Source organism: Coregonus clupeaformis, chromosome 10, assembly GCF_020615455.1.
Source record: "Coregonus clupeaformis isolate EN_2021a chromosome 10, ASM2061545v1, whole genome shotgun sequence".
Taxonomy (NCBI): domain Eukaryota; kingdom Metazoa; phylum Chordata; class Actinopteri; order Salmoniformes; family Salmonidae; genus Coregonus; species Coregonus clupeaformis.
In genome coordinates, this window is record NC_059201.1 from 29,674,769 (window position 1) to 29,700,980 (window position 26,212).

At 43.1% G+C, this 26,212-nt stretch overlaps 1 protein-coding gene across 2 annotated transcripts in view; it reads right to left on the reverse strand.

Annotated features, from left to right (window-relative positions):
• Nucleotides 1-11,791: 11,791 nt before the first annotated feature.
• Nucleotides 11,792-26,212, reverse strand: part of LOC121574978 (inositol hexakisphosphate kinase 2) — a 29,293-nt gene continuing 14,872 nt past the window's right edge. For both annotated transcript variants that reach the window (XM_041887694.2, XM_041887695.2), the window contains 5 exons: nt 16,642-17,075; nt 14,455-14,659; nt 13,711-13,865; nt 13,163-13,338; nt 11,792-13,007 (listed from right to left, as the gene is read on the reverse strand). In XM_041887694.2, coding sequence (XP_041743628.1) covers nt 12,444-13,007; nt 13,163-13,338; nt 13,711-13,865; nt 14,455-14,659; nt 16,642-16,879 — 1,338 coding nt within the window. In that variant the 5' untranslated portion in view covers nt 16,880-17,075 and the 3' untranslated portion in view covers nt 11,792-12,443. The remainder of the gene's footprint in view (nt 13,008-13,162; nt 13,339-13,710; nt 13,866-14,454; nt 14,660-16,641; nt 17,076-26,212) is intronic.

Consider the following 26,212-nt stretch of genomic DNA (forward strand, 5'->3'; position numbering starts at 1 on the left):
GATAGGTGTTCCCAATCATGAGCCCCGGCCTGCCCTGCTGTTGCTGATGTAAATAAACACTTTTGTGCTGCCTAACCGATGACTGTTAATTTAAACAGTCTTCATTGTAATTTGACTTTAGGCTACTAACAACAAGAGGGTTTTGTGTTGTAGCCTGTTTCTTCCTATTCATGAAATAAGAGTTTGACAGACAAAATTATAGTCTACTATCCATAGATTTTGTCAGCCAATTCCTTCAGTCACCATACACTCCTTAAATATCTCAATGTCAGTGAAGAGCTTGGTGTGTTAAGTTATATATAATAATAATATGCCATTTAGCAGACGCTTTTATCCAAAGCGACTTACAGTCATGCGTGCATACATTTTTTTGTGTATGGGTGGTCCCGGGGATCGAACCCACTACCTTGGCGTTACAAGCGCCGTGCTCTACCAGCTGAGCTACAGAGGACCACAGGACCACAAGTTAAAACCAGGGCTCGAATTGAGGGTATTGTGGCTTTTGTTAAAATAAATGGCTGAAAGCAAAGGCCTACCCCTTGTTAGCTTATGATTTTGAAAACAATTAAATGGACCTGATTATTTAACGTGATCCATAATGGCGCTTTAGTCCGCAATGCTTTATGCTAGAAACAAGCTGTACTTTTTTTTTTTTTTTGTCATTACGCAGACGCTCTTATCCAGAGCGACTTCCAGTTAGTGAGTGCATACATTTTTCATACTGCAGGGGAAAGACGTAACTCCAATGCATATATAATATATTTGGTTTGTCTCGATGACATTCAGAGGCTGCGCTACAACCTTCTATAGCCGAGGAGACAAAAATTGACTTTGATTGATAAGTAATGTACAGTATGATTCTTTCACTTTCAATTGACATTCAACTGGCTACTAAACAACATACTAACTCTAAATCAGTCAGGAGCAAGCCAGGTAGCCTAAGAAGTAACGAAAATTAATTATTTAGGCTATATTATTATTAGGCTATAGCCTGCCATTTAAGAAATCAAATGTGAAGCATTTTTGACACCTTACAGGCTGGAGCGGTCAGCATTTCAACAACACATCAACAACAGCACTTCAACAACATGCCCACAAATTTCGCATTTAGGCTGTACAAAATTACATTTAAAAACATTATTACTTAGAATTAAATAAGAATGGGAGAGGGGGGGGGGATGTCATATTAGGCGATACAGTCATTATTTGAATTCACTTTTAGATACACGAGTTTGGCCAGTCTTTGGTTTGAAGATCATGCGGTTTGAGCTATGCATGCCTAGTTTTTTTTGTATTTAGCCAAGCAGTTGCTCTTATATTCCCATGTCCACAGTCAACACAAATCTATTTTGCAACAACAACATCATGGAATAAAATAGTATGATCGATTCCCAAATGAAAAAAAGTTAAAGGTGCATGTAGGCCTACCTGATGATATGCGGCTGCTGTGTTAAACAACGAATGTATTTTTCTCGAATTCATTGATGACCAGATACTTCAGTTGTAACTCGTTCTGTTGCACTCAATTTTTACAGTTGAAACTTAAGACTATCCTCTTTTTTAACAATAGCCTGTATAGAAATCAAAACGTCTCCGGTGCTGCAGCATGCACTCATTTGTTGTCATGCTCGGTTGTGGTATTAAAAAAGATTCCGCTTGTCTTCAGTGATGTAAAATGACGTAGAATTTAATCAAATGCGTTTATAAAAGGCTATTTTTTCTCGGACCGCAAATAATATGCTTTTATTATAATGGATATATTCTCAAACCTACCCTTGCCCATGGGGGTCTGCAAATCCACAACATTCTGGCTACTTTGCCATGTAATACTTACAAAACGAAGAAAAGTTTCTAAAACTGCATATCTAAGGCTCTGGTCTGTGACGGTAAACGGTAGGCTATCCACTTTGTTTCCATTATTATTTTGGGTATAGGGGAGGGTCAAGTGTTCAGGGAGGGTCGGGTAAAAATATATTTTACTGAATGGAGGGCCATCCATTTTCATTTCAGAGAGGTCCGATTTTCTCCAGGTATCCCTCATGATAAATAACGTACCTTAGCAAGAGCAATTTCTCAATAAATAATTTTGAAAGGACTGGTGGAGTTCATTTTGCATGGCCCGGTACCCCAGGTGGGTGGAGTTTGCACATTTTAGACCATTCCATTGGTCCTTAAGTGAACTCTCCATTCACCCTGGGCACCGGGCCTTGCAAAACGAACTCCACCATTGTCTGGGAGTGGTGGGGCTGGGCACCGGGCCTTGCAAAACGAACTCCACCATTGTCTGGGAGTGGTGGGGAGGGGAAAACTGAAAACTTTGGTTTGGAACGCTCTTTCTTATTGGTCATTAACTAATTTACCGCCTGGCCAAAACTCAATGCCACCAAAACAGGCAGTCATTTCAGGCTGTCTTTTCAAACAGCTCTTTCACTAAAAGGGCATTATAATAATTTTCACAATTTTAAAGTATTATTCCAAACTCATAGTGTGGAAATATATATAAAACACAGGAAAACAGATTCAAAAGTTACCACATTTTACTGCCACCAGAGGTCAGCATTATACATTTTTTTAAATCACTGTTCCTGGTTGTTTTTCACAGTCTTCCATTAGCTTCCATAGCCAAGTCAGATTCCACAGCCACAAAGTAAAAATTGGCAATTAAAACAAATATATTTTTGATTTTAATTTAAGGGAAGGGCTAGGCACAAGGTTGCAGTGTGGTTAAGGTTAGGTTTAAAATCAAATGTTAAGATAAATTGTAGAAATGGGCAGGGTTTAGCCTTAATTATGACTTTGTGGCTATGGAAGCTAGTGATGACCTCTTCAGTGGGTTAAGGGAAAGGGAAGGGAAAGGGGGATACTAGTCAGTTGTACAACTGAATGCATTCAACTGAAATGTGTCTTCCACATTTAACCCAACCCCTCTAGATATCATACGTGCAGAGTAGTGGATTGTTTGTTGTATTGTAAATGTATTGTTAAAAAAAGTGACCGGTAAAGCATACCAATAAGCAAATAAATATCTATGCATATGTAATTTAATGGAGTTTAGATGAAAAGGGGCTCTCTATTAGGCCTACACTGTAAAAAAATAAAAATAAAAATAAGATTCTCGATGGGCAACTTTGCCCCAGTCTGAACCCTAGAAGTTTATGGTACAGTGTGAAAAAACACCAACACACATGTAGTGGTGGTAGAACTGTGTGGCACGCTTAACCACTGATCCATAATGGCACAATTACTCACACACACACCAACAACACAGGCATGGCTTAACACACCGATCCAAAATTCCAACTGAATGGCGTAGCCTACACAGTCATTCTGCTGACTAGGATCCATTTGGAAGTATACATAATGGGAGAACTCACTGGGCCACAAACTAACATCTTATTTTGTGACAGCAAAAAAACACAGAGAGCAAGAGACCGAGAGACAGAGAGACTCTTGGTTACAGCCTGGGCTCGCTTGTCTGCCCTTAGATAAAGACATATTTGTTCAGCTTGGTTACATAATGACACAGAATGGAGAGCTAAGACAGAGGTGAGGACAAGCAAATACCAACTCTCCTAGTCACTCCATCATAGTCTCTCTTACCTTCTGACACAGTAAATCTTGCACATAAAAACTACATCTATTATCTACCCTATTTCATTCTTGGATTTTTTTTTTTTCTCCATTTATCTGTATTTCGTGCCTGTTTTTTGTACAAAGACTGATTTTCAGTGTACATGTTGTCAGTCAGATATAAAACATTTATTCTGAACTTCTCAATGCTGGTTTTTAGACCTTAAAAAGTCCAAGTCCAATTATTTGACTATGAATATGAGAAACATAATGTTTTGTATCATGGAAAGCAATGTGTGTTTGAATGGACATGCCATGTAAAGTGATCTTGAATGCCTGGATACAATTATATCACCAGTGAAGACATAGAGATCCTAAAGACGTGTATGAAAACTTGACTGTAGAAGTGCTGAAAGGGTGATGAAAGATCAATGATCAGAAGAAGCATCAGATTTCTGGAGTGCTAGGCAACTCCCCTCCCAGAGGCTACATGTCCTTCAATCTGGTTGAGTGGTCATGAAAGAAAGAAGCTGTGTATCTCTTACCTTCAGTTAGGTAAACATACTTAGGTATCAGAGTACATCTATTGCACAGAGTCCCTGAGGGGAGAGCATATACACTAAGTATACAAAACATTAAGAACACCTGCTCTTTCTATGACATCGACTGACCAGGTGAATCCAGGTGAAAACTATGATCCCTTATTGATGTCACTTGTTCAATCCACTCCAATCAGTGTAGATGAAGGGGGGGAGACAGGTTAAAGAAGGCTTTTCTTCTTATCACTTAATGGTCCACAACCCAAAGGACATCCAGCCAACGTGACACAACTGTGGGAAACATTGGAGTCAACATGGGCCAGCATCCCTGTGGAACGCTTTCGACACCACGAATTGAGGCTGTTCTGAGGGCAAAAAGAGGGTGGGGAGGTGGGATTCTCTCTTTGTTCCTTCAGCTATGATGATTATCCCACTCTGGTGAAAGAGCACCATCCTATTAATTAGGACCTCCAATCTAACCCAATCTGTATGTTAAGTGATTTGATGGACCCATCCAGCTTGATCAGCTGCTGTTGTCACTTTACCTGCCTCCATCCTCTCTAATTGATTAATAAGGTCATAAATGTTTGTTTTTTAGGCTTGATTCCATCAGTACAAATCTTACTACCTTCTTCTCCATGAGCTGATTGATTGAACATTGTGATTATAGACAAAATACATATATATTTATTTATAGTTGTTTCAGAAATGCATTACTGACAGCAACATGTCAGACCCGTATTGACACTAAGACTGATGTTGTTGCTCTGCTTTTTCTAAAAGATTTTGGTATAGGTTGTTCTATTTTTCCTTGTGAGGCTGCCCCAAAAGGGTACATGCTTCTCTCGGTCAATGGACAGAGATGTCTGAAGTGCATGTCTGAGTGGTTCACAAGGGATTTGTATTTTCCATCCCTGAGGCTGGAAAGGGAGTTTTTCCTTTGAGAACACTGTGTGTGGCATAGAGTTTTCAATGATCTTATGAGTAGCCGGGGATCACACTGCACAAGTAGGCTACTGTACAAAAAATACATTAGCTCTGACCAAACACTCATATAGCCCCCGCCCTGAAGAAAAATTGGTCTATCTGCACAATCTCATTAACGCGTACATATAGAGAAACACACGTCCACACAGAGAAATGTGCAGACGTGCAGTAGAGACCTGCAGATATTCTGAGGAGTGGGAAGCTGATCTGTGAACAAGAACACATGGTGACGGGGGTGGACAGATAATTTGCGTCCTCTCCAGATTAGACGGTTCTTTTCCTTCTTATTTTTAGAGGCGGCTAAATATACAGCACCCGGCTAGTTGTGGGGGCATGTTTGTGTATGACTATGAGTCAGTCACTCCCTTTAAGAGTGTGCTCCTAATCTCAGCTCGTTATCTGTATAAAAGCCACCTGGGAGCCAGAAATCTTTTTGATTGAGAGGGGGTCAAATACTTATTTCCCTCATTAAAATGCAAAACAATTTATAACATTTGTGACATGCGTTTTTCTGGATTTCTTTGTTGTTATTCTGTCTCTCACTGTTCAAATAAACCTATCATTAAAATTATAGACTGATCATGTCTTTGTCAGTGGGCAAACGTACAAAATCAGCAGGGGATCAAATACTTTTTTACCTCACTGTATTATTGGGGTTTTCCATGTGATGGAACTTAATAGAATATAATGTATTCAAAAGTATTAAATGTAGTCTTTGGCTTCCTACAGATTACACACATCCCTGCCCTATTTACTGTGTATGAAGAGAGCATTGATTAAGGTCAACAACATGGGCGTTTAATGGATAATGAACCCTATTTGTTGGGGTTATAGAGATCAAATCACCCAGTTAACTATGTCTCACTCCATCCATCTCCACTTGGGCTCTCAGTATTACATTTTAGTCATTTAGCAGACGCTCTTATCCAGAGCGATTAACAGTTAGTGAGTGCATACATTTTCATACTGGCCCCCCGTGGGAATCGAAACCACAACCCTGGCGTTGCAAACGCCATGCTCTACCAACTGAGCTACACGGGGCTATTACTACTGGACCTGAGCTGTTTAGCTGCTGGGATACAAACACAGAAACATGCAGCATCCCTCACCTTTACTATTCACATCCACCTCTCCTGGGCACACAACATGGCAGTGAGACAACATTTATGTAAACCCAACACTCAGCGTCAGAGATATAGATGGGGACAAGGAGGGGGAGGGCAGCTATTATTATTGGAAAGAAAATGTAATAAAGAGAAAGAGAGGGAGGGAATGAGAGAGAGAGCGCATCATTATAATCCCTTGCATTAAATTGTTTGTACATAAACATGATAACAGATTTTGTAAGCTCACACTATTTCAGCAATTTTGTTTTCAGGACAACAAAATCTTCTATAACCAGAGTGAGGATGAGGAATCAAGGATGATGATTTACATAGAAATACAACCCAATCACTATTGCAGATAAAGGCATGAAGGCCAACAGTACAACAAGATGAACTTGATGTACAGCCAACATAACATGCATCAATGTATTACAGTAATAATCCTTATGGACAGTAAATTGTCGACATACTGTATCCACTTAATTGGGTGATCATATATCAATAATGACGACTTGTGATGAAGTAGGGTGTGTCATTAATATCTCATTAAAGTAATTTGGATGTTCATCTAAGCCTGTTTAACAGCACAGGCTGTGGACCAGCCCTAACAGGAGCCTTGGGCTAATTCTTACCCTGCTATGTCAAACCACGTCACCGCCGCCCTTATGTAAGAGTCTAATTCCATCTTGGCCTGATTTGTCCTCTTGTCCATTCCTTGTCTCCCTCTATCTCCCTCCATCCATCTCTAAATATGGTTAAACCCCCCTCACAGATGTGAAGGTCACTTGAGCCCAATGGTGAAGCATTATCAGGATCCTCTGTACAGTATAAGCAGCACCTGCAAAGCCAACAAAGGACTGCACAACCCCTCCAAAACAGAGAGCTCTTGTTTTCCCCTAGACCTTGTATTGTGTTAAATATGATCCACTATCGGTAGCCTTTCTTTCCTCTGTCACATTTGTGTGGTTGTTCCTGAGGATCACTAGCAATAGTGGATTATATTAGGCTAACGTATTACAAATTGTGCAATAATTTGGGACATGTAGCCTATTTATTGAACGCAGACCATACATAGCAGTTTAAACCTGGAGCCTGGTGCATGGTTCACGACGACTGGACCATTGTCATCACAGTTCCATAATTAGTGAGGATTATTAGGGTAGATTTATAGGACTACTGTTTAACCCCCATTGTACACTTTTCTCACTTTTCAATATTTCATGGATTGAACAATTGAATATGGCAACTCACAGGATTATTTTTGAACCACTATTTTTGAATCACTAATATATTTTGTGCGTAAAGGCTCTCCAAACCTTTTTTTTTCTCATGATTATTCATAAATACTTTCCTAACCTTAAATAATACACAAGATCAGAGTATTTTTTAAATCTACCAATTGGTGCTGAAAAAGAGACGTGTGTGTATTTACATGGCTTTCCTTCATTGATCCCTAATATTTTGAACAGTTCTCTCCATATATTCATTCTAGTGAGTCTGTTAAGAAAATTCAAATTAAAGGTGGGCTTACACTAAATTAAAAGGGATGGCTTGAGATAAATGTGTTGAAAACCCTATTGAATGAAAACTCCACAAGAAAATCTGTTGGCCAGCAACAGATTTTCAGAGGTTGAATTAAATATGTTTTCCGCACGTGCAAGGGAACCACGCCTGCAAAGCCCGTTACACAATGCCTAATGTTACATCTGAATAACAACTACTGAGAAGTGTGTAGGAAAGGCGTGTGTAGGAAAGACAAGTCTGAATCTGGCCCAAAGTGATTCCAAGATCACAGTACAGTACTTTTGACTGGGAGTAGTATACAGAAGTGTTATATCAGGATCAAATGGGTTTTCATTTAAGCAGGTATTGACAGAGAACTAACTAAACCTGACGAGTGACAGGGGAGAGGGCACTGAAAGAGAAGCAGTCATTTTCACCTAGTTTCCATTCTTGTTTCAATGCACTGGCTGACTTAGAGCAATATGAAGTCACTGAATTTAACCTCTGTCAAAACATGCCCAGCACAACAACCATAACAACACTGGCTTGTTTAGACGCACACACACACACTCGCACACTCCATTTTGAGAGCCGAAAGCGGCAGAGCCACAAGAAATGTGAGTTAGCCATTGCAAGCCTTTGCGTGACAGACAGAGGGATTCTGTGACTGTCTGAGGGCCTATCTGTCTGAGAGGAGGCAGAGGGACTGAGTGAGCGATGGGACTGATAGGGAATTGGTGTGCTTGTGTGTGGGGATGTCTGCCTGCATCCATCAAACTATACAGTCTACTCAGTCCAACAAAGATGAGCAGTACAAATCTGTTTGTTTAAATTTGTTTATTATTTCCCTTGACGCCTTTTGACATTTGCATGCTTCTTGATGTGCCCAACTTGGTCTTCCCGGAACTCTTAAACACACTTAATCTGTGTATGTGTTCGTGAGTACTGGCAGGCTGTGTAAGTGCGTGTGTTTGTGTATGACATTGGGTGTTTGTGGCGGGCTCAGTTGGAATTGTTTATGCATGAGGATTTGATTTCAGGCAAACAGCAAGAGACTGATACGGTGTAAGGCCCAAGAGTGACATCAACCCAAGTTAACCAGTGTGTGTATATTAAGAATGGCCTTTGGCCTAGACACACATGTTTAGAAATGTTATATATCTCTGTCCTTTAGAGGAGGCAGAATGAGGGTTAGGAAGAAAAATAGGAGAGCTAAAACTCTGTTTTGAAGTATATTTGAAGCACATGATACTTAATGGAGTATGACATAAACAGATATGATAAATGGACATGCAGCATTAAGAAATAAATACTTTTGTTTGAAATAGAGGTGAGTGTTTGATGGGGTATGATCACAAACATCTGAGATTCTGGGACACCATTTTATCCTCAGCTTCAGAGAAAACCTAAAAATAGTACACTGTTGTTGCCATAGTGATTTTGTACCACTGTTATACAACTGGGCCATTTGCATTGGTAGCCTGAGCAGAGTAAAACATAACGACAACATACAGCCTAGTAGATAAAACAGTCCACTCGGTGGCTTTTCTGTTACATCAACTAAAGCCACTTTCAAAGAGACTGGAGATATGACAGTTTATACTCTATACAATCACTCCATCTCTCTCTGCAATCTCACACAGGAATGGGACTAGAGACAAATAGATTTAGTATGTGTAGTAATTTAAAGCTGTAATCGTGAATGTGTTTGTGTGTCTGTGTGTGTGTGTACATATACTGCCTGTGTACCCTCCGCCCTGATTCACCCAGCTGTCTACCCTGAGATTGGAGCGATGTCCTCTGGGTCACATCAGCCAGTGGGTCAGACCTGCTCCACATACAGTACAGAGGTTTAACATTTCATAACATGAGACTTCCCTAAAATCAGTCAAACTAACTACAGAAACAAATAGAAGATGCACAGGTAGACAGAGAAAATGGCGTGTGTGTATAGAAGAAAGCGTCTCTGATTGTCAATGTCCACCATACATGTATTGGGGTAGAGCACATAAACTGAGAGCAAAAGACCAAGTTGAGCTGCTGTGTTTCCCAGAGAGAGGGCACTAGGCAGATAATGGTCTATCAATGCTGTGTACACAGGAGAGAGAGAAGAGCTGTCTGAGTGTTAAGGATCCATTCCATGAGTGGATCACGTGTCTCCAGAAGCCTGTGACTCATACCATTCCTCCCAAGACTGGCTGATTCCCTCTCCTCTCCTCCTCTGTCTCGTTCCCGTTCTTTTTGCTTCAGACTGGTAAGGACCTGACCGTGGCTGGCAGAGACACCATCTCCCCTCAGCTTCGGATGACCTCACTCAACCTCTCACTGTAGAACCAGCCCCACCTGCCACCACCACATACACTGTCTCTCTATTCCTCTCTGGATCATGCAGCTATGTACAGCATTTGTGACGCTCTGGAGCCGTTGTGTCTCAGCAACCCAACGTGATCACGATAATGGCCCATCTGACATTTTAATAAACTGAAAGTGATACTTTGTTATTTAGATGGGAATTCTAGCCTCAATTCTTAGATGTTATCTAACAGAGCAGTCTGGCCCTGTGGTCAGTTCTTTCCCCCCTGACCCAGCAGGTGGTGGGAGGACTTTATCATGACTGATATTATTATGGAGCTGCAGTTCTCAAAGCTAATTCTGGTTTAAATAATCTTTCATAAATGGACTGGCATTCGCAGTCATCACTCACCCACACACAAGAGGAACTTTCCCCTCCATCAAATGTATGTAAACGAAGAGCATTGCCAGCTTTCTATTATAATCAGGGGTTACACTAGTTTTCCATGTAAAAACATGAAGAACCATTACAACCAATTGGATTCTGTGTGCCAAAAGGGAGTACGTTTTGCAAATTGGACATAAGTGTTACAGTAAATGACTAGATTTTATTGGTTCCAAAAAGACGCAAGTGACATTTAAATCAATTTGATTGTAAAAAAAAAAAAAAAAAGCTGAAATCTGCATAAGGTGAAATAGCACCACTATTCATCCCCAGCGTCTTTATTATTTTGTTGATGAAACAGAGAGGAGCGACTGGCAGCACGGTTAAAATAATTATAATTGCAGTACATATTCTGGTGTTCTATCGCGCGTGCAATGATGTACGAGGGAAAGAAACTGTTTGTGTTTAAAGTAACTTCTTTGTTGTTGTAATATACCAAACTGACGTGGCAGTTTCACCAACTATGGATTCAAGCAAGATGGGCTGTTTTACTGTAGAAGCAGAAAACACTAGCAATACAAGTTATTTTTATTCTTTTGTACAATTTTGAAAATGTCACTTACCGGTACGCCCCTTAGGCACTCAACCCATTGCTGGCTGTTGTCTGGATTTAGTGAGAATGATCATCACTGTATAACACAGTATTAGCACACAAAGGGATAGAAATGGAAAGCAGAGCATTTGCCACAACCACATTTTTTATTTATTTCTCCTCCAACAAAATGTGGACAAGACAGATACAAGATAGAGGTATCTGAATGTAAAATAACAATATTAATTAATATTATCAGATTAATAACATGGAATGTAGTCTTTGTATCTCCATTCACTTTCTTTTTTAAATTTTTTGTTTAAGAAACATGTAAAATAAATAAAGATCTACAGGTAACTGACAAAATAAAGGAAACACTTGAGTAAATGAGGGATACAAAGTGTATTGAAAGCAGGTGATTCCACACAAGTGTGGTTCCTGAGTTAATTAAGCAATTAACATCCCATCATGCTTAGGGTCATGTATGAAAACGCCCAGATGCCCACTATTTTGGCTACCATGGCTAGAAGAGATCTCAGTGACTTTGAAAGAGACGTCTCAAAGGAGCATAGGGGGTTTAAAGGGTGTGTGTGTATTTTAGTATCATTTGGTATTTTATGTGTGTGTGTCTCAGTCACCAGATCTCAACCCAACTGAACACTTATGGGAGATTCTGGTGCAGCACCTGAGACAGCGTTTTCCACCACCATCAACAAAACACAAAATGATGGGAATTTATTGTGGAAGAATGGTGTTGCATCCCTCCAATAGAGTTCTAGACACTTGTAGAATCTATACCAAGGTGCATTGAAGCTGTTCTGGCTCGTGGTGGCCCAACTCCCTATTAAGACACTTTATGTTGGTGTTTCCTTGATTTGGGCAGTTACCTGTACAAGGCCTTTGTATGTAATCTAATAGCTATCTGAATATACCGCAGTCTGTTCTTTGAATGCGAAGGGAGCGGGACAGCAAAATAAACTGGTATAGTAGAAAAATTGAAGATGTTTTCCCTTTTCTCTCATCAACTTTAATTTCACACAGATACAGCAGTTTCTCTCTTTTGCTTTCTCAAATCTGCCCTATCAGTAGCACACAACATCAGTGCATGTGTTTGTGTGTGTATAAGGCAGGCACCTTGGGACAGTTGGAATCCGTGCTTGCAGTCATGGACTTCATTTCACTGGGTAAAATAACCAAGTTTGTAAAAGAGTAAGCAGATAAGGGTGACAACTCACTGAGTTAACTAAACTGAAGATCGCAAATGTCTCTTTAAACATGAACCATCAGGGCCCTTTTTATCCCGTACGGACACAAACAAAAACACCCAAAAGAAGCACCAAGAACAGAAACAAGGACCCTGTGGAAAACAGGCTACAGCAATGTTCATCATGCCCCTAAGTCCAGCCTCTGTAGTCCAGTGTGATGTTTCTTCCATGAGTCCAAAAGAGAGAAGGGAGACTGTGTGTGTTTTAGTCTGTGCTGTGGTCCTCAAGCTTGGAGATGATGGTGATGAGGTTCTGCAGACCAAAGATGTAGCCACTGTCCTGGCCCTCGTGCACCACACTGTCCTCCACAAAGTCGGGGCAGGTGGTGTGGGCAAAGTCAATCATCCTCACGTCCACTGCCGGGTCAAGGCTTGTATCAGATCGGGCTGCCAGGTGCCCACCACCAGTGCTACCACTACTACTGCGGGTAAACCCAAACGCACCTGCCTCTTCATCATCTTCCTCTTCTACTTCCTCCTCCTCAGACAGACCGTCCTCGGGGGCCCTGTGTGTGTGTGTGTGTGTGCAGGGCGGCTCGCCATCATAGATGATCAATAGGGAGGAGGAATAGAAGCGGTAGGACTCACAGCTCTCTAGGGCCGCCTGCATCTCCCTGAGCCTCCGCAGCACCGGGGAGAGCAGCTCACGCCGCAGATGCCGCCCGTCATGGAAGAACTGGAACAAGGCTTCCTTAAAGCCTGACAGGGTCAGTTTACGCCCAATGTACTTATCCATGAACATGAGCTGACCCGAGTCTGACTGGTACACCTGAGAGAGAGGTAGGAGATGGAGGGGTTCAGAAACACATTTCTTCCTTTTCATTCTGAACAAGAACTAAGCTATGCCCCCCCCACTAGATCATTTCAGGCTCTTCAATTCTGCCCCATCCCCATCAATAACACACAAGTTAACATTGTGCCCACCTGCATGCCACAGAGGCGTACTCCGATGGAGGCAGAGGTGCTTTGCTGGCACTTGCGGATTTGCATGACCTTCTTCTCCTCGGACACGTTGTCACCGTGCTGCCGCGTGCCCATCTTCAGGTCCAGCACGCATGGAACCGTGTGACGCCACGTCAGGTTCTCCAGCAGGATGAATTCTGGGAAGGGGTCCTGAGTCAAGGAACCTTTGACTACAGGAAAATCACATGTTCTAATGGACCTGGTTGGAGACAGCTCTCCATTAATGTAGTAGGAAGACCTGACTCCCACTCAGCGGACACTAATTCATCAGACGGACATGACACCATTCCATCTCTAGCCTTTCGTCACATCAATCTACTTCACTTACAAACACAAAGATGTCACAAGTCGATTATCTGTAAGATTGTGAGGCTACTTTGGGCACAAAATTCTGCAGAGTGAAGAAATAAGCAGTAGTATACAGTAATAAGATCAGGTACATGGACAAACCCTGCAGGCAGGTGATGGATTGCCTGATGTTTAGAGTGGTTGTGGTAATGAAAGGATACTGTACTGGTTGCGGTGCTTGGCGTTCTCCTTCATCCTCTGCAGGTGTTCCTGTTGGAGTTGGAGTCTCCAGGGGTTGTGTTGGATGGCGTTGCAGCCTTCCAGAGGCACCTCCTCCTGCTGCAGCCACTCCAGCTCCTCCTCCTCATGCTTATGACTGGGGGAGAGAGGGGAGTCAGGAGGGGTGGAGAGCAGGGAGGGAGTCCCCTATTGTACCATTAAGTTTACGTTCTAGAACCTTTGATACAATGTGTCTCAACCTAGGTGTCAGGTAATGTTGTATGGAAGGTACATGACAAAGATCAGCATATTATAAGTGTGAGCTTGGTCAGATTGCATCACCTTCGACTGTCCTGTCTCTTCTCTACCCTTTACCCTTTCCCCTGCACTGCCCCTCCTGGCCTGGAGATCACGGCTCTGTAGTGGTTCCATAAACCTCTGGCTTTAACTAACCCCAGCCTGGCCACACCATCATCTACTCACACCAGATGGGTCCTGCCTGCTTGTATTTCAGAGTGTGTATGTGTATTTCAGAGTGTGTATTTCAGAGTGTGTATTTCAGAGTGTGTATTTCAGAGTGTGTATTTCAGAGTGCTTTCTGTGTTTGTGTGTGTCTGTCAGTTATGTGCCAGTGATTGCATTTGTTCACCATAACGATCACCAACTCTGGTGCACTGCATGTCTCTTTATCAGTGTCACAGTAAGTCTCCGTAACAGTGTTTCAATCCGTCTCTGTCCCGTCTCACCTCTTGTCCTCGTCTTCGTGTGAGTCCAGTAGACTCCGGGCAGACAGCTGCTTGTTGCCCCACTGCAGCATCTTGCTGTATGGCTCGCCGTTGACCGACAGATCTATATTCTCCAGGTCCCCCACCCCAGAGTCACTGTGCAGGGGGTACGCTATGAGACACAGGTTGCCCTCCTCATCCTCTTCAAAACCCACAGATACCACACCTGAGAGACAGAGAGAGGAAAGGAAGTAGACAAATCCGTAAGATATCAACCTCATAGAAACAGCAAAGCAATGGTTATTTTGACTCTCTCGATGGAACACTGCATTTAAATTTCCCAGCAGCAAACAAGAAACTGGGAAGTATTTTGAGTCTCTTACCCCAAACTCTTTTTGCTCGCCAGCATTTTTAAAACTTACAGAGCCGTCTGCCCTGGCTTCTCTCAACCTGATAGAGATCAAAGGACCTGGACAAACAACTTTATAACAAACAGAGATACAGATCTCCCAACTTCAGACAGAGAGAGAGAGAGAGATACAGATACAGATCTCCCAACTCCAGACAGCCAGAGAGAGAGAGAGAGACAGCGACAGAGGTGGAGGGCGATGGAGATATGGGGCTTGGGGACAACAAATAGAGGCTGTGTCTATATGGAAATCTTGTTTATATTTGTGTACAGTATGTTGTTGTTGTAAACATACACACTCCCAATATTACACGATCAATCATGCAGAAAAGGAAAGTCACTCCAAAACACAAACCACGCAAGGCTCGAGCAGATGCAATCAAAAAATATTTATTTTAAGTGATTTGAGCTGTTTTATCAAACCATTATAGCAGTAATATTATTACACAGTAAAAAAATAAATAAAACACCTTAAAGACACTGTCACCAACACCATAGAGTACCAAAAACCACAAAATCATGTAAACCTATGCATATTGCCTTAAAACAACTTGTACAGTGAGAGAACAGCACAACAGCATACATAGTCTCTGTAGATGGACCAGACGGATGAACTAAAGCCTATTTCAGTTACTCAGTCACTCTCACGTCATTCTACCCATCCCGTATGTACAACATTCTAACCCCCCTCCCTCATGAGCCATGCCCTACCCTGCCCCATCCAAAACCACCCCCTCACCCAGCCACCATATCTCTCTGTGGGGATGATTCCCCTCTGGGGTGGGGATGCATAGAACACAACAGCTGCAAATTGACATGGAAAGGTAGAGTAGCTCAAAGAGAAAACGGTTGAAGATGAAGATAAAAAGTGAGATAAAGACTAGGATTAATTGGATCCTATCAGATCAGAACACATTTTGTGGTGCGAGTATATATGATCCAAAGCAACTGTGAGTGTCAAGCCACAGCCTTGTTTTAGAATGTTAAAAAGGAGGGAGCAAGCCCCCCCTTTTACGTACACAGGTTCACCTTCCACTTGTCTGTCAGGTACTAAAGACAAACAGCTGCAGTGACCCGTAGTGTTAGATAACCTACTGTTAAACGGCTAAACAGCAGAGGGGAGACGCAGCACTGGTGGTGAACAGTGAGAGTTAACAAGATATGGTGGATGTTAGGACCCTGCAGGTCCACACTGCCTTCTGAACCTCAAGCCTTAGATACTGGTGTCATTGTATGATGATTTAACCCTCTCCTCGCTGAATTATTTCTGAACACGTTAGAAAGCATTTCTGTGTGTGTGTGTGTGTGTGTGCGCGCGTACTCGCTAAACCTGTCTTCATGCATACTATACTGCATTCTACCTGCTCTCTGGGCAGAGAAACACAGCTCCTACCGGTCTGTCTGTGTGACTTACCTCTGCTTCTACACACAGGACAGCACACCCTGGTGGTGCTCCACTGCTACAGTGTCCCCCTGTGGCCAGGTCCAAGAGCACCGGCTACCACACAGCATCCTGGCTGGCCTGCAAAGTCCTAACCTGGGCCTTAGAGAATTGACAGAACCCACCTGATCCACACTTCGACTCCCTAAAAACAACCTACACCCTAAAACCATGCGCTAACATGGACCGTGAACAAGGAAAAGTGCATAGAAGAAAATGCATGCACCTGCAATAAAAACCTACCCTCTTTTCCAACCGCATTCCATACCAATCAAGAGATACAGAAAGAGGGGGAATGGGATATGGTCAAAAGAGACAGAGACAACACAGCAACAGAGGTTAGGGGGTACAGTCTTACCTCGGTACTGGGGGGTGAACTTCCTCATGGCGCTGGGTAGGCTCTTGTAGAACTGGTGCTCTTGGGGGATGAGGGGCTTGCAGATGGTCTGCTCTCCGAAACGCAGCACGCAGCAGTGGCCCCCCACCTGGTGCATGAAGGGCTCAAGCGGGACCCCTTTCTCCAGATAGTGTTGTAGCTGCTGCTGTGTTTGCTGTTGCTTGGCCTGCATGGTCTGAGCCTCCACGGCCGGACTCATCCTCCTCTGACCCTGATCCTGAGCACAGCGACGCCACACGCATTAGCCTCCCTCCTCAGGGACACAGCGCTGCAGGGCCGCAACAGGACAGTTGGACGACCACACACGCAGACCGCAGGGTATCTCTGTTGATGTCGTTTATTTTGATCCCTCCTTTTCTGTGGTTTGATGATCTCTCCTCTGTGCAGGAGGGATTCTGCAAGACGAAAACAAAGAGGGAATGGAAGGAGGAAGAGAGAGAGAGATAGAGAGAGAGAAATATCGGCTCAGCGTTTGTCAATCTTAAATCCCTTTTTTCCTCCTGGCCTTAGAAAGTAGGCAGAGGGGTGTATGAACAGAAAGTCCTTTGTGTCCCGAGGTTGATAAATGAAGGTGTGCGCTGCAGCTGCTGCTCTGCAGAGTGTGGTCTGAGTGCGACACAGCCTGACTGAAAGGCTCGCCTGCTGCCCACTGAAACCCTTCTGACACTGACAGCCTGCGCTCGCTCTGACTGGTAAAACTCACAAGCACAAAAACAGACCCGCCCACTCAGCCCACTTCCACCAATCACAAGCAGGAGCAGGTTGTTGGGTGGTACCCATTGAGGGAAGAGAGGGAGCAAACAAAGAGGGATGGAAGGAGCATGGGGGAGGGGAGAGAAAAAAGGAAAGAAGCAGAACAGAGAGAGGGAGGAGGGATGGAGGCTGAACTGAACTCAGCTGTTTTTTTCTGTATGACAGAAGTGTTTTAACAACCTCACACAACAAGCTGCATTTCCTCATTTCAGACCAACGGCTGAGAGGGTGAAGACTGGTGGTAAAATAATGCAGACCCAGTGCCCACATACAGCCTAGCATCACATACTGACATTTGCAAAGACAGTCAAATATGCCACAAACACACTGGTAAACACAGTAACAAACGGTTTGAATTATGACAAATAACCTTGAGAGCCACAGAATGTTGATTATGGAACAAACAGCGGTCTGGTGCAAATAATGGTGCCAGTTAAGGTAAAGGTAGTCTTAAGGGCAACATAAAACATGGAATAAAACAGTGTTTGTTGTCTTCCAGATTCCTCTGAAGATAAACTGCCAACATTGCCTATAACTACTAGCTAGGCATAACATGCTGACTGGGAGTAGGGCCCTGTACAGCAGAGAGAGAGAGAACAGGGAGTGCTTGTGTTTCCTGAGCTGCAGGGTGGACACTAATCCTTCCCTTCGTGGTAGCCTAGGCTAATCTGTTTCAAGAAGGGAGAACATACCAACTTCTCATTCACAGAATTGCCAGTCACAACAGGACAGGTAGGAGCATTTCCATCGAAAAGGACCCATGAGCACCAACATGTGAAGTTCATAGAAGCATATCAAATTGGGTGTCAAATGAAAGCTAAGTCTATATTTTTGTGAAATGAAGTCAGAGATACATTTTTCAATCATCTTAAAAATGAGGCATAATTAAAGGCTTCAGAAATACATCAAAACACAATAATGTTGACGTAAAGACCCCTGCCAACTAATATCAGCACATATTTTATTTTGGAGAAATTGTTTACCTTCTGTAAGTTTAAGAAATATTGCCTTGTACCTTGTAATTCCGTTAATAAAGCCCACATATCTTTAAGATATTTTCTAATTTCTCTCCCTCAATTAAAGTATCAAGTAATGGTAGACCTGGCAATGAGTTATAGTAATTTTACTGCTATCAATTTTGTTTATGAATTATATATTAATTAAAACTCGTAACAAAAAAATTATTAAGGGAATTACTGCAACTGAATTGGATACAATGGGAAATCATAATAGTCACAAACCACAGTTGGGTCACCTTCTAATGTCCTCCCTCTTCTGGCATACTGTTATGTTCAGCAACCCCTCCCCCTATCTCTCTATCTCTCTCTCTGGTTAAATGTCACCTCTCCCAGCTCTTACAGAAACCTACCCATGAGCCCCCTCTCTTTCCAGCCTCACCCACAGAGCACCGACTGACACCGGATGTCCATGGACGCTAAAAAGTAGTTGAAAGTTGGTCAGTCCACCCTGGCCTTGATGTTAACGTCCACAGACGGACCGGACTGGACCAAATCTGAACCTATCATAGACTTATGTTTCACAAGTTTGGATAGCACAGTGCAGTACAGTGAGTAGAGCACAATAGAGTACAGTCCAATACAATGCAGTAGTACAGTATATTGTAATGTACTCTACTGCCATGTACTCTACTGTGCTGTATTGTACTCTACTCTGCTGTACTGCGATGTCCAAACTTGTGAAACATATGTTTATGATAGGTTCAGATTTGAACAGAATGACATTTATATCCATAATTATGCATTTCTGTGTAGTACAGACCAGGGACCCATGATGTAATTCCGTTACCGTAATTCTGTTACAAGGTGTAAATCCACTTCACTTACTGTAGTTCAATAACCAAAATAGATTTTTTCAAACTCAAGGTGCCACGTCATAGCTGACTCCCCATTCTTTCAGCAGACATCTTTGAATCTTAATTTGGAGCAGATATTTAACCGAGTTTTTGGTCGCATAAAAACCTGAATGAGATTTTACCGTAATTCCGTTCCCAAAGTTTGCATCTGCATAGTTCTTCTAAATTAGTTTTTGTAACATTTTCTGTCGAAATTGTTAAAAGCAGTCCTTGTGCATAGAGTTGTATGGTTTGTTAAACTTTGAAATCAATGGTTTTTGTTTGGCTACATTTTAAAGTGAAAACACTGAGTCAAAGCGTAATTCCGTTACCGTGGAATTGCCCGTAGGGAGTCGGGGGAGTGTGTGTGTGTGTGTGTGTGTGTGTGTGTGTGCCTGGCCCAGTAGCAGAGGAGGGGATAGACACTGGCTGGTTCTCCTCAGACCACAGGCAGCAGCAGCAATCCCCACAGTAATATTTCTAATCCAGCATCCTGGAAAACTACAGGGAGGAAATGGGCCATGGAAAAAAACAGGAACTAAAAAACACACAGACAAACACAGGTTGACGGCACAGGGCACAAAGGGACTGTCAGGTAGGCAACTCCTTGCCACCCTCAGTGGCACCACATAACCACTACCTCAGACATACATTATACAACACTAATGAAGCAATACACTGACACTGCTCTGGCTTTGTCTCTTGACCAATCATCTCTGACCTGAACATTGGTCAATATCCATGCCAACGGTAGCCTACTGCCAGCAGACATGCTGAGTTTGGCTTAGACTTTGCAGACACTTGCAAGACTTTAGGGAGGGGCACAAGAATGTCAGAGAGGGAGAGAGAAATGAAAAACACAGAGACAGAGAGAGGCGTGTGAACTTGCTGATGAGCAGTATCGTGGCATTGGGCCGTTGGCTGTTAGTGAGGTAGGTAAGGCATTAAACAGAGTGTTCCTGTAGTGTGTGCCAGAGAGACAAAGACACAGTGATCTGCTGACAGACCAGGCCATAGCCTGGGAACCCAATAGGAGCACAGAGCTCAGCAAAGCGGTCCTTTTCACCTCCACACAGTCTCCATAGAACGCACACACACACAGACGTCAGACACAGCCCCAAATGACACGTCTTGCCAATAATGTCTGACCTACTGGCAAATAACATTCTCACTCTAATGGTCATTGCCAGCACTGCAGACATGTTGACTTTGGCCTGAACTTTGGAGAGACTTGCAAGACTTTAAGGGAGGGGCACAACAATGGACTCGTTTTTGAGGGAAATATCCTCAGGAGACCCCAAAATGGATTAGAAGCCTCCAGCCAGCAGAGCTGACAGGAAAAGGATGGCATTCTACCCTATGGAGCTGTGTGATTGACTGACATGCTGAAGTAGTTGTGTATACCCTGTCAAACTATGGTACGGAGGTACAAATAAGTTAACAAAAACATAATCCGTCTACACTGTACAGTGACACTGAAGGTCTGACAGGCCTGCTGTTCAGCTGGGGTCCTTGCTATTGTCACCATGCTAGTTTCTCATGGCTGCATGAGGAACGACAGAGGTCGGGTTGTGGTGGAATGTCAACGCGCCTCGGACTGAATGTCTTGGAGTATGGTGGTGGGCACATTGTGGTGCTGGGGTGCTCATAGGGGGCAGGAGGTGGGCAAGGTTAGTTTCATGCCAACGTGAGGCCAGGGGCACTGGCACGTTGAGCAGAACAGAGCAGAGGAGTAAGTGGAGTGGGGCTAATATGTAGGTGCTGAGTGACTTCAGACAGATGGGAGGAGCTACTGTAGTGAACCCAGAGAGCAGCCTGGGGCTATGAAGGACACATGGACAAAGGCTGTAGCTCGTAAACAAGCAAGCTAACACTGTAGGCTAAAGGAAGGCAGAAGTGAGCGTAACTCCACAACATCCTAGGCTATTTGTATAGCTACCTCTAGGAATTTGAGTAAGGCCTATCTTTTAAGTGCTTTAGAACATACAGTGCTTTCAGAAAGTATTCAGACCCCTTGACTTTTTCCACTTTATGTTACAGCCTTATTCTAAAATGGATTAAATAGTTGTTTTTCCTCATCAATCTACACACAATACCCCATAATGTCAAAGCAAAAACAGGTTTGTAGAAATTTGAACAAAAAAACTGAAATATGACATTTACATAAGCATTCAGACCCTTTACTCAGTACTTTGTTGAAGCTCCTTTGGCAGCATTAACAGCCTCAAGTCTTCTTGGGTATGACGCTACATGCTCCTGCGTTGTCTTGGCTGTGTGCTTAGGGTCATTGTCCTGTTGGAACCTTCGCCCCAGTCTGAGGTCCTGAGCGCTCTGGAGCAGGTTTTCATCAAGGATCTCTCTGTACTTTTCTCTGTTCATCTTTCCCTTGATCCTGACTAGTCTCCCAGCCCCTGCCGTTGAAAAACGTCCCCACAGCATGATGCTGCCACCACAATGCTTCACCGTAGGGATAGTGCCAGGTTTCCTCCAGACGTGACGCTTGGCATTCAGACAGATGTGCCTTTCCAAATCATGTTCAATCAATTGAATTTACCACAGTTGGACTCCAATGAAGTTGTAGAAACATCTCAAGGATGATCAATGGAAACAGGATGCACCTGAGCTCAATTGAGAGTCTCATAGCATGGGTCTGAATACTTATGTAAATAAGGTTTGTGTTTTCTATTTTTAATACATTTGCAAACATACAAAAATACTGTTTTTGCTTTGTCATTATGGGGTATTGTGTGTAGATTGATGAGAAAAAAATAATTTATTGGTTTTAGAATAAGGCTGTAACGTAACAAAATGTGGAAAAAGTCAAGGGATCTGAATACTTTCCGAATGCACTGTATTTAGAATGGAATACAGGTGTACTAGGAGTCTTAAGGCAGAATTAATACCACATTAACCCAGACTGACTGACTGTACACAAGGACACACATCTCTGCTGACCAGTCTCCTTCCCCTCTCACTGGGCTGTTTCAGGAAAAATGCTCACCTGGCTCACAGAGTCAGCCTATTCCCCAGACAGACAGACAACGGATCAGTCCAGATGACATCTGATCAGTGTGCTGCTGACCAAGTCTTTACAGGTCACCATGTAAGCCCCCCTTAAAATACCAAAGAGCTACCGGCTATTCAGATAGACTAATAATACACAGCTCCCTCCAAAACACACACACACACACACACACACACACACACACACACACACACACACACACACACAGACACACACACATTTAGACATGCACAGACACACACACACAGACACACACACATTTAGACACGCACAGACAGACACACACACACAGACACACATTTAGACATGCACAGACAGACACACACAGACAGACACACATTTAGACATGCACAGACACACACACACAGACAGACACACATTTAGACATGCACAGACACACACACACAGACACACACACATTTAGACATGCACAGACACACACACACAGACACACACACATTTAGACATGCACAGACACACACACACAGACAGACACACATTTAGACATGCACAGACACACACACACAGACACACATTTAGACATGCACAGACACACACACACAGACACACACACATTTAGACATGCACAGACACACACACACAGACAGACACACATTTAGACATGCACAGACACACAGACACACACACATTTAGACATGCACAGACACACACACACAGACAGACACACATTTAGACATGCACAGACACACACACACACAGACAGACACACATTTAGACATGCACAGACACACACACACAGACAGACACACATTTAGACATGCACAGACAGACACACATTTAGACATGCACAGACAGACACGCACAGACAGACACACATTTAGACATGCACAGACAGACACGCACAGACAGACATACAGTCAGAAACATTCACACAATTGACAGACTGACACTAAGTAGGGTCAGAATGCTTTATCTTTTTTTACACACTGTACCAACATTCTCTGCACACGTTTAGAAACACGAACAGGCTAGACACACGGAGCACATACAGACACACACTTGCATATACTAAAGTTCATATGAGAGGTAACAGGTCCATAAATACCAGCATTAACACCATAGTGCAACGGGTGACATTTGATCACTTCAGCCTTCTGGACGCAGCTGCATCACCTTTGCTACAGGATGTGCCCACAACCCACGGTCCACACACTCAACACACACAAATCCTCTCAAACCTGTCCATGGCATGGATGGAGGGGTCACCCATCTTTCTCACTCCGGAGATGCCAAACTATTTGACCAACTTCTGAGGGCATCATGCTAAGGCAAGCAGGAACTTGAATTATCTTCCTAAATAGAATTTACCCCTCCCTGGATTCCTACAAAACGTCCAAGCCCATCCAAAGCCCCCCTCTTAATGTCTTCTAATCTAAGCCACTGCAGTACGCGAGTCACTTAGCTCTTTGACATAGATTGACTGAGTAATGCCAAACACAGCATCATAATGGCACCCACACACAAACACAGGTTCCTGTCCAACAGCCTGTCTCTTCCTGTTCCCACTAGGGCTAGGCGGTATATATATGCACGGACCGGTTTGAGTTTTTACTTTACCTTCTGTAACAGGATTTCAATGTTTGGTTTATTAAAATGTGATACACAACTCCAGCGCGTATAATGTCAGTTTTTATAGTTTACTCCATTTACCATGAGTCGTCTCTCTCTCCCTCTCCTCCTGCTCTGGCACTTAAGGAGAGAGCAGTTGCTCGACCACGGAGTCACGAGCACTTTCTTCACTCTGCATGGTCAGATGGATGCAACAATGTTGGGGACATGCTGCTTTCCACAAGCGTACCCGATCAATAATTCCTCCCTGGTTTATTCATTCGTTGTCATGTCAAACAATGTATTCAAGGTGCTGCCCACTATATTCCAACCAATTAACTTGGGCTCCCGAGTGGCGCAGCGGTCTAAGGCACAGCATCTCAGTGCTTGAGGTGTCACTACAGACCCCCCGGTTCAATTCCAGGCTGTATCACAACCGGCCGTGATTGGGAGTCCCATAGGGCGGCGCACAATTGGCCCAGCGTCGTCCGGGTTTGGCCGGTGTAGGCCGCCATTGTAAATAAGAATGTGTTCTTAACTGACTTGCCTAGTTAAATAAAAGGTTAAATAAATAAACTATGCCTATATTTTTTGCCCATATCATGCTGCGTGGCACAGGGTGTAAATTATAATAAAAGTGCAGGAAATGTAGAAGTTATTGTAGAAATAATTTTGTTTGGAATTGGATTGAACAGTATAAATGGAGAAAGCCCCATTGAAATCACTTATTTGTGTTGCCAACCTAGGGTCATGGCCTACTCATAAAGCATATTTAGAACTTTTATTACTCAACAACATAAAATACCGTCATAAATGTAAAGAAATATCGTGATATATTTTGTCCGTATCGCCCAGCCCTAGTTCCCACCCTGACTTCATATCCTGCCGGTAACCAGGAAAGCAGAGCTGCATCACTGGCCCCAGCTAAGGCTGTCTGGACAGGAGGACACCCCCCTATAATTGTTTGAATCTTTGAAAGCGGTCTTCGGAGCAAAATGTAATAAATCTATTTGCTTTCAAAATAATCAAATTTTGTAATGCAGTAGTATAGTGCGCTTCTCCTCAAGTTCGTTAATTTAATTTTCTGAGAGTTTAGATATTTTTCATTCAAAGACAGCTCCTGAACACACTGATCAGTGGTGCGAGGGTGTGCACGTCAGAGCCATTTCCCCCTGCTGCTAGGGGTAAACGGTGTTGGTTCAACCCCACTCCTCTGTGTTCAGTCAGTGTCCAGGAACCCAGAGAGCAGCATCTGTTCATAACCAGGCCAAGGTCACAGGGATCTAGCATACCTGTAGTGGGTGGATGATTTGTTTGTGTTTGAATGTTGTGTCATGCCATTTCCATACAGTGGCCAGGGATGCTCAGCCTCAGAGCAACTTTGCAATGGAAATGAAGGCCTTATCCAAAACATGGCCTGAGCCAGCAGGTCAATAGGGTCTTCTTCTGTGGAGAGAGGCAGAGTGTGCGTGTGTGGACTGGAAGTGTGTGTGGAAGGGCATTTAGGGAACGTCAAGGAGTCCATTATGATTAAACCAGGCGTCTCTCTCCTGTCAACTTGACACCCTGGGCTCTACAGTGCGATCATTTTACTTGCATATGTGCCTAAATATTTTGCTGTGTGAACTGGAATTTTAAGGAAAAATTAAGGATTCTAGCTTTATTAACCTTAAATATTTTTTATTGTGCTCCTAAATGTATGTGTGTGCCTAGATTTTTCAACTGTCAAAAAGGTCAGTGTAGAGCCCTGACACCACGGAATAGATGGGTTAGCCGACAAAGTCACGGAAACCATGTGCACGCTTCAATGGGGCAGAAGTCTGTGTTGTGATTCTGGATGGCCAGATGGCTAGCAACAATGACAAGAAGCGGAAATTTAAGTGGCTCGTTTCAGCTAGTTTCATCTTGTTCTTGATACCACGTCTTGTTTTGAGGTGTTTTGACTGATTTCATGGCAATGCTAATATGGCAAAAATTCACAAACTAGCTAACCAACAACTGTAACGATGTAGTTAAGAGACAACAAGTGCTCATTGTGCAAATTTATTTATGTTTTCAATAAACATTGGAGGCTAAATATATTTTACATATTGACAACAACCTAAGCGAACCCCGTATGTTTTGCCCCAGTTGCGCACACGTCGGTTTTGTTGCTAAACAAACAACCCTTCTATAGGTTCAGTGTCAAGTTGGTGTGTGTGTGTGCACCAGCCTTCATGAGATTTCCTCTCCCAGAGATCTCGTCTCACCACACGTGCAGTGACAGGATGGGTGAACACATGCCTTATGACTCATCAACACTAAATATAACCTCGCTCTCACACACACCTCTC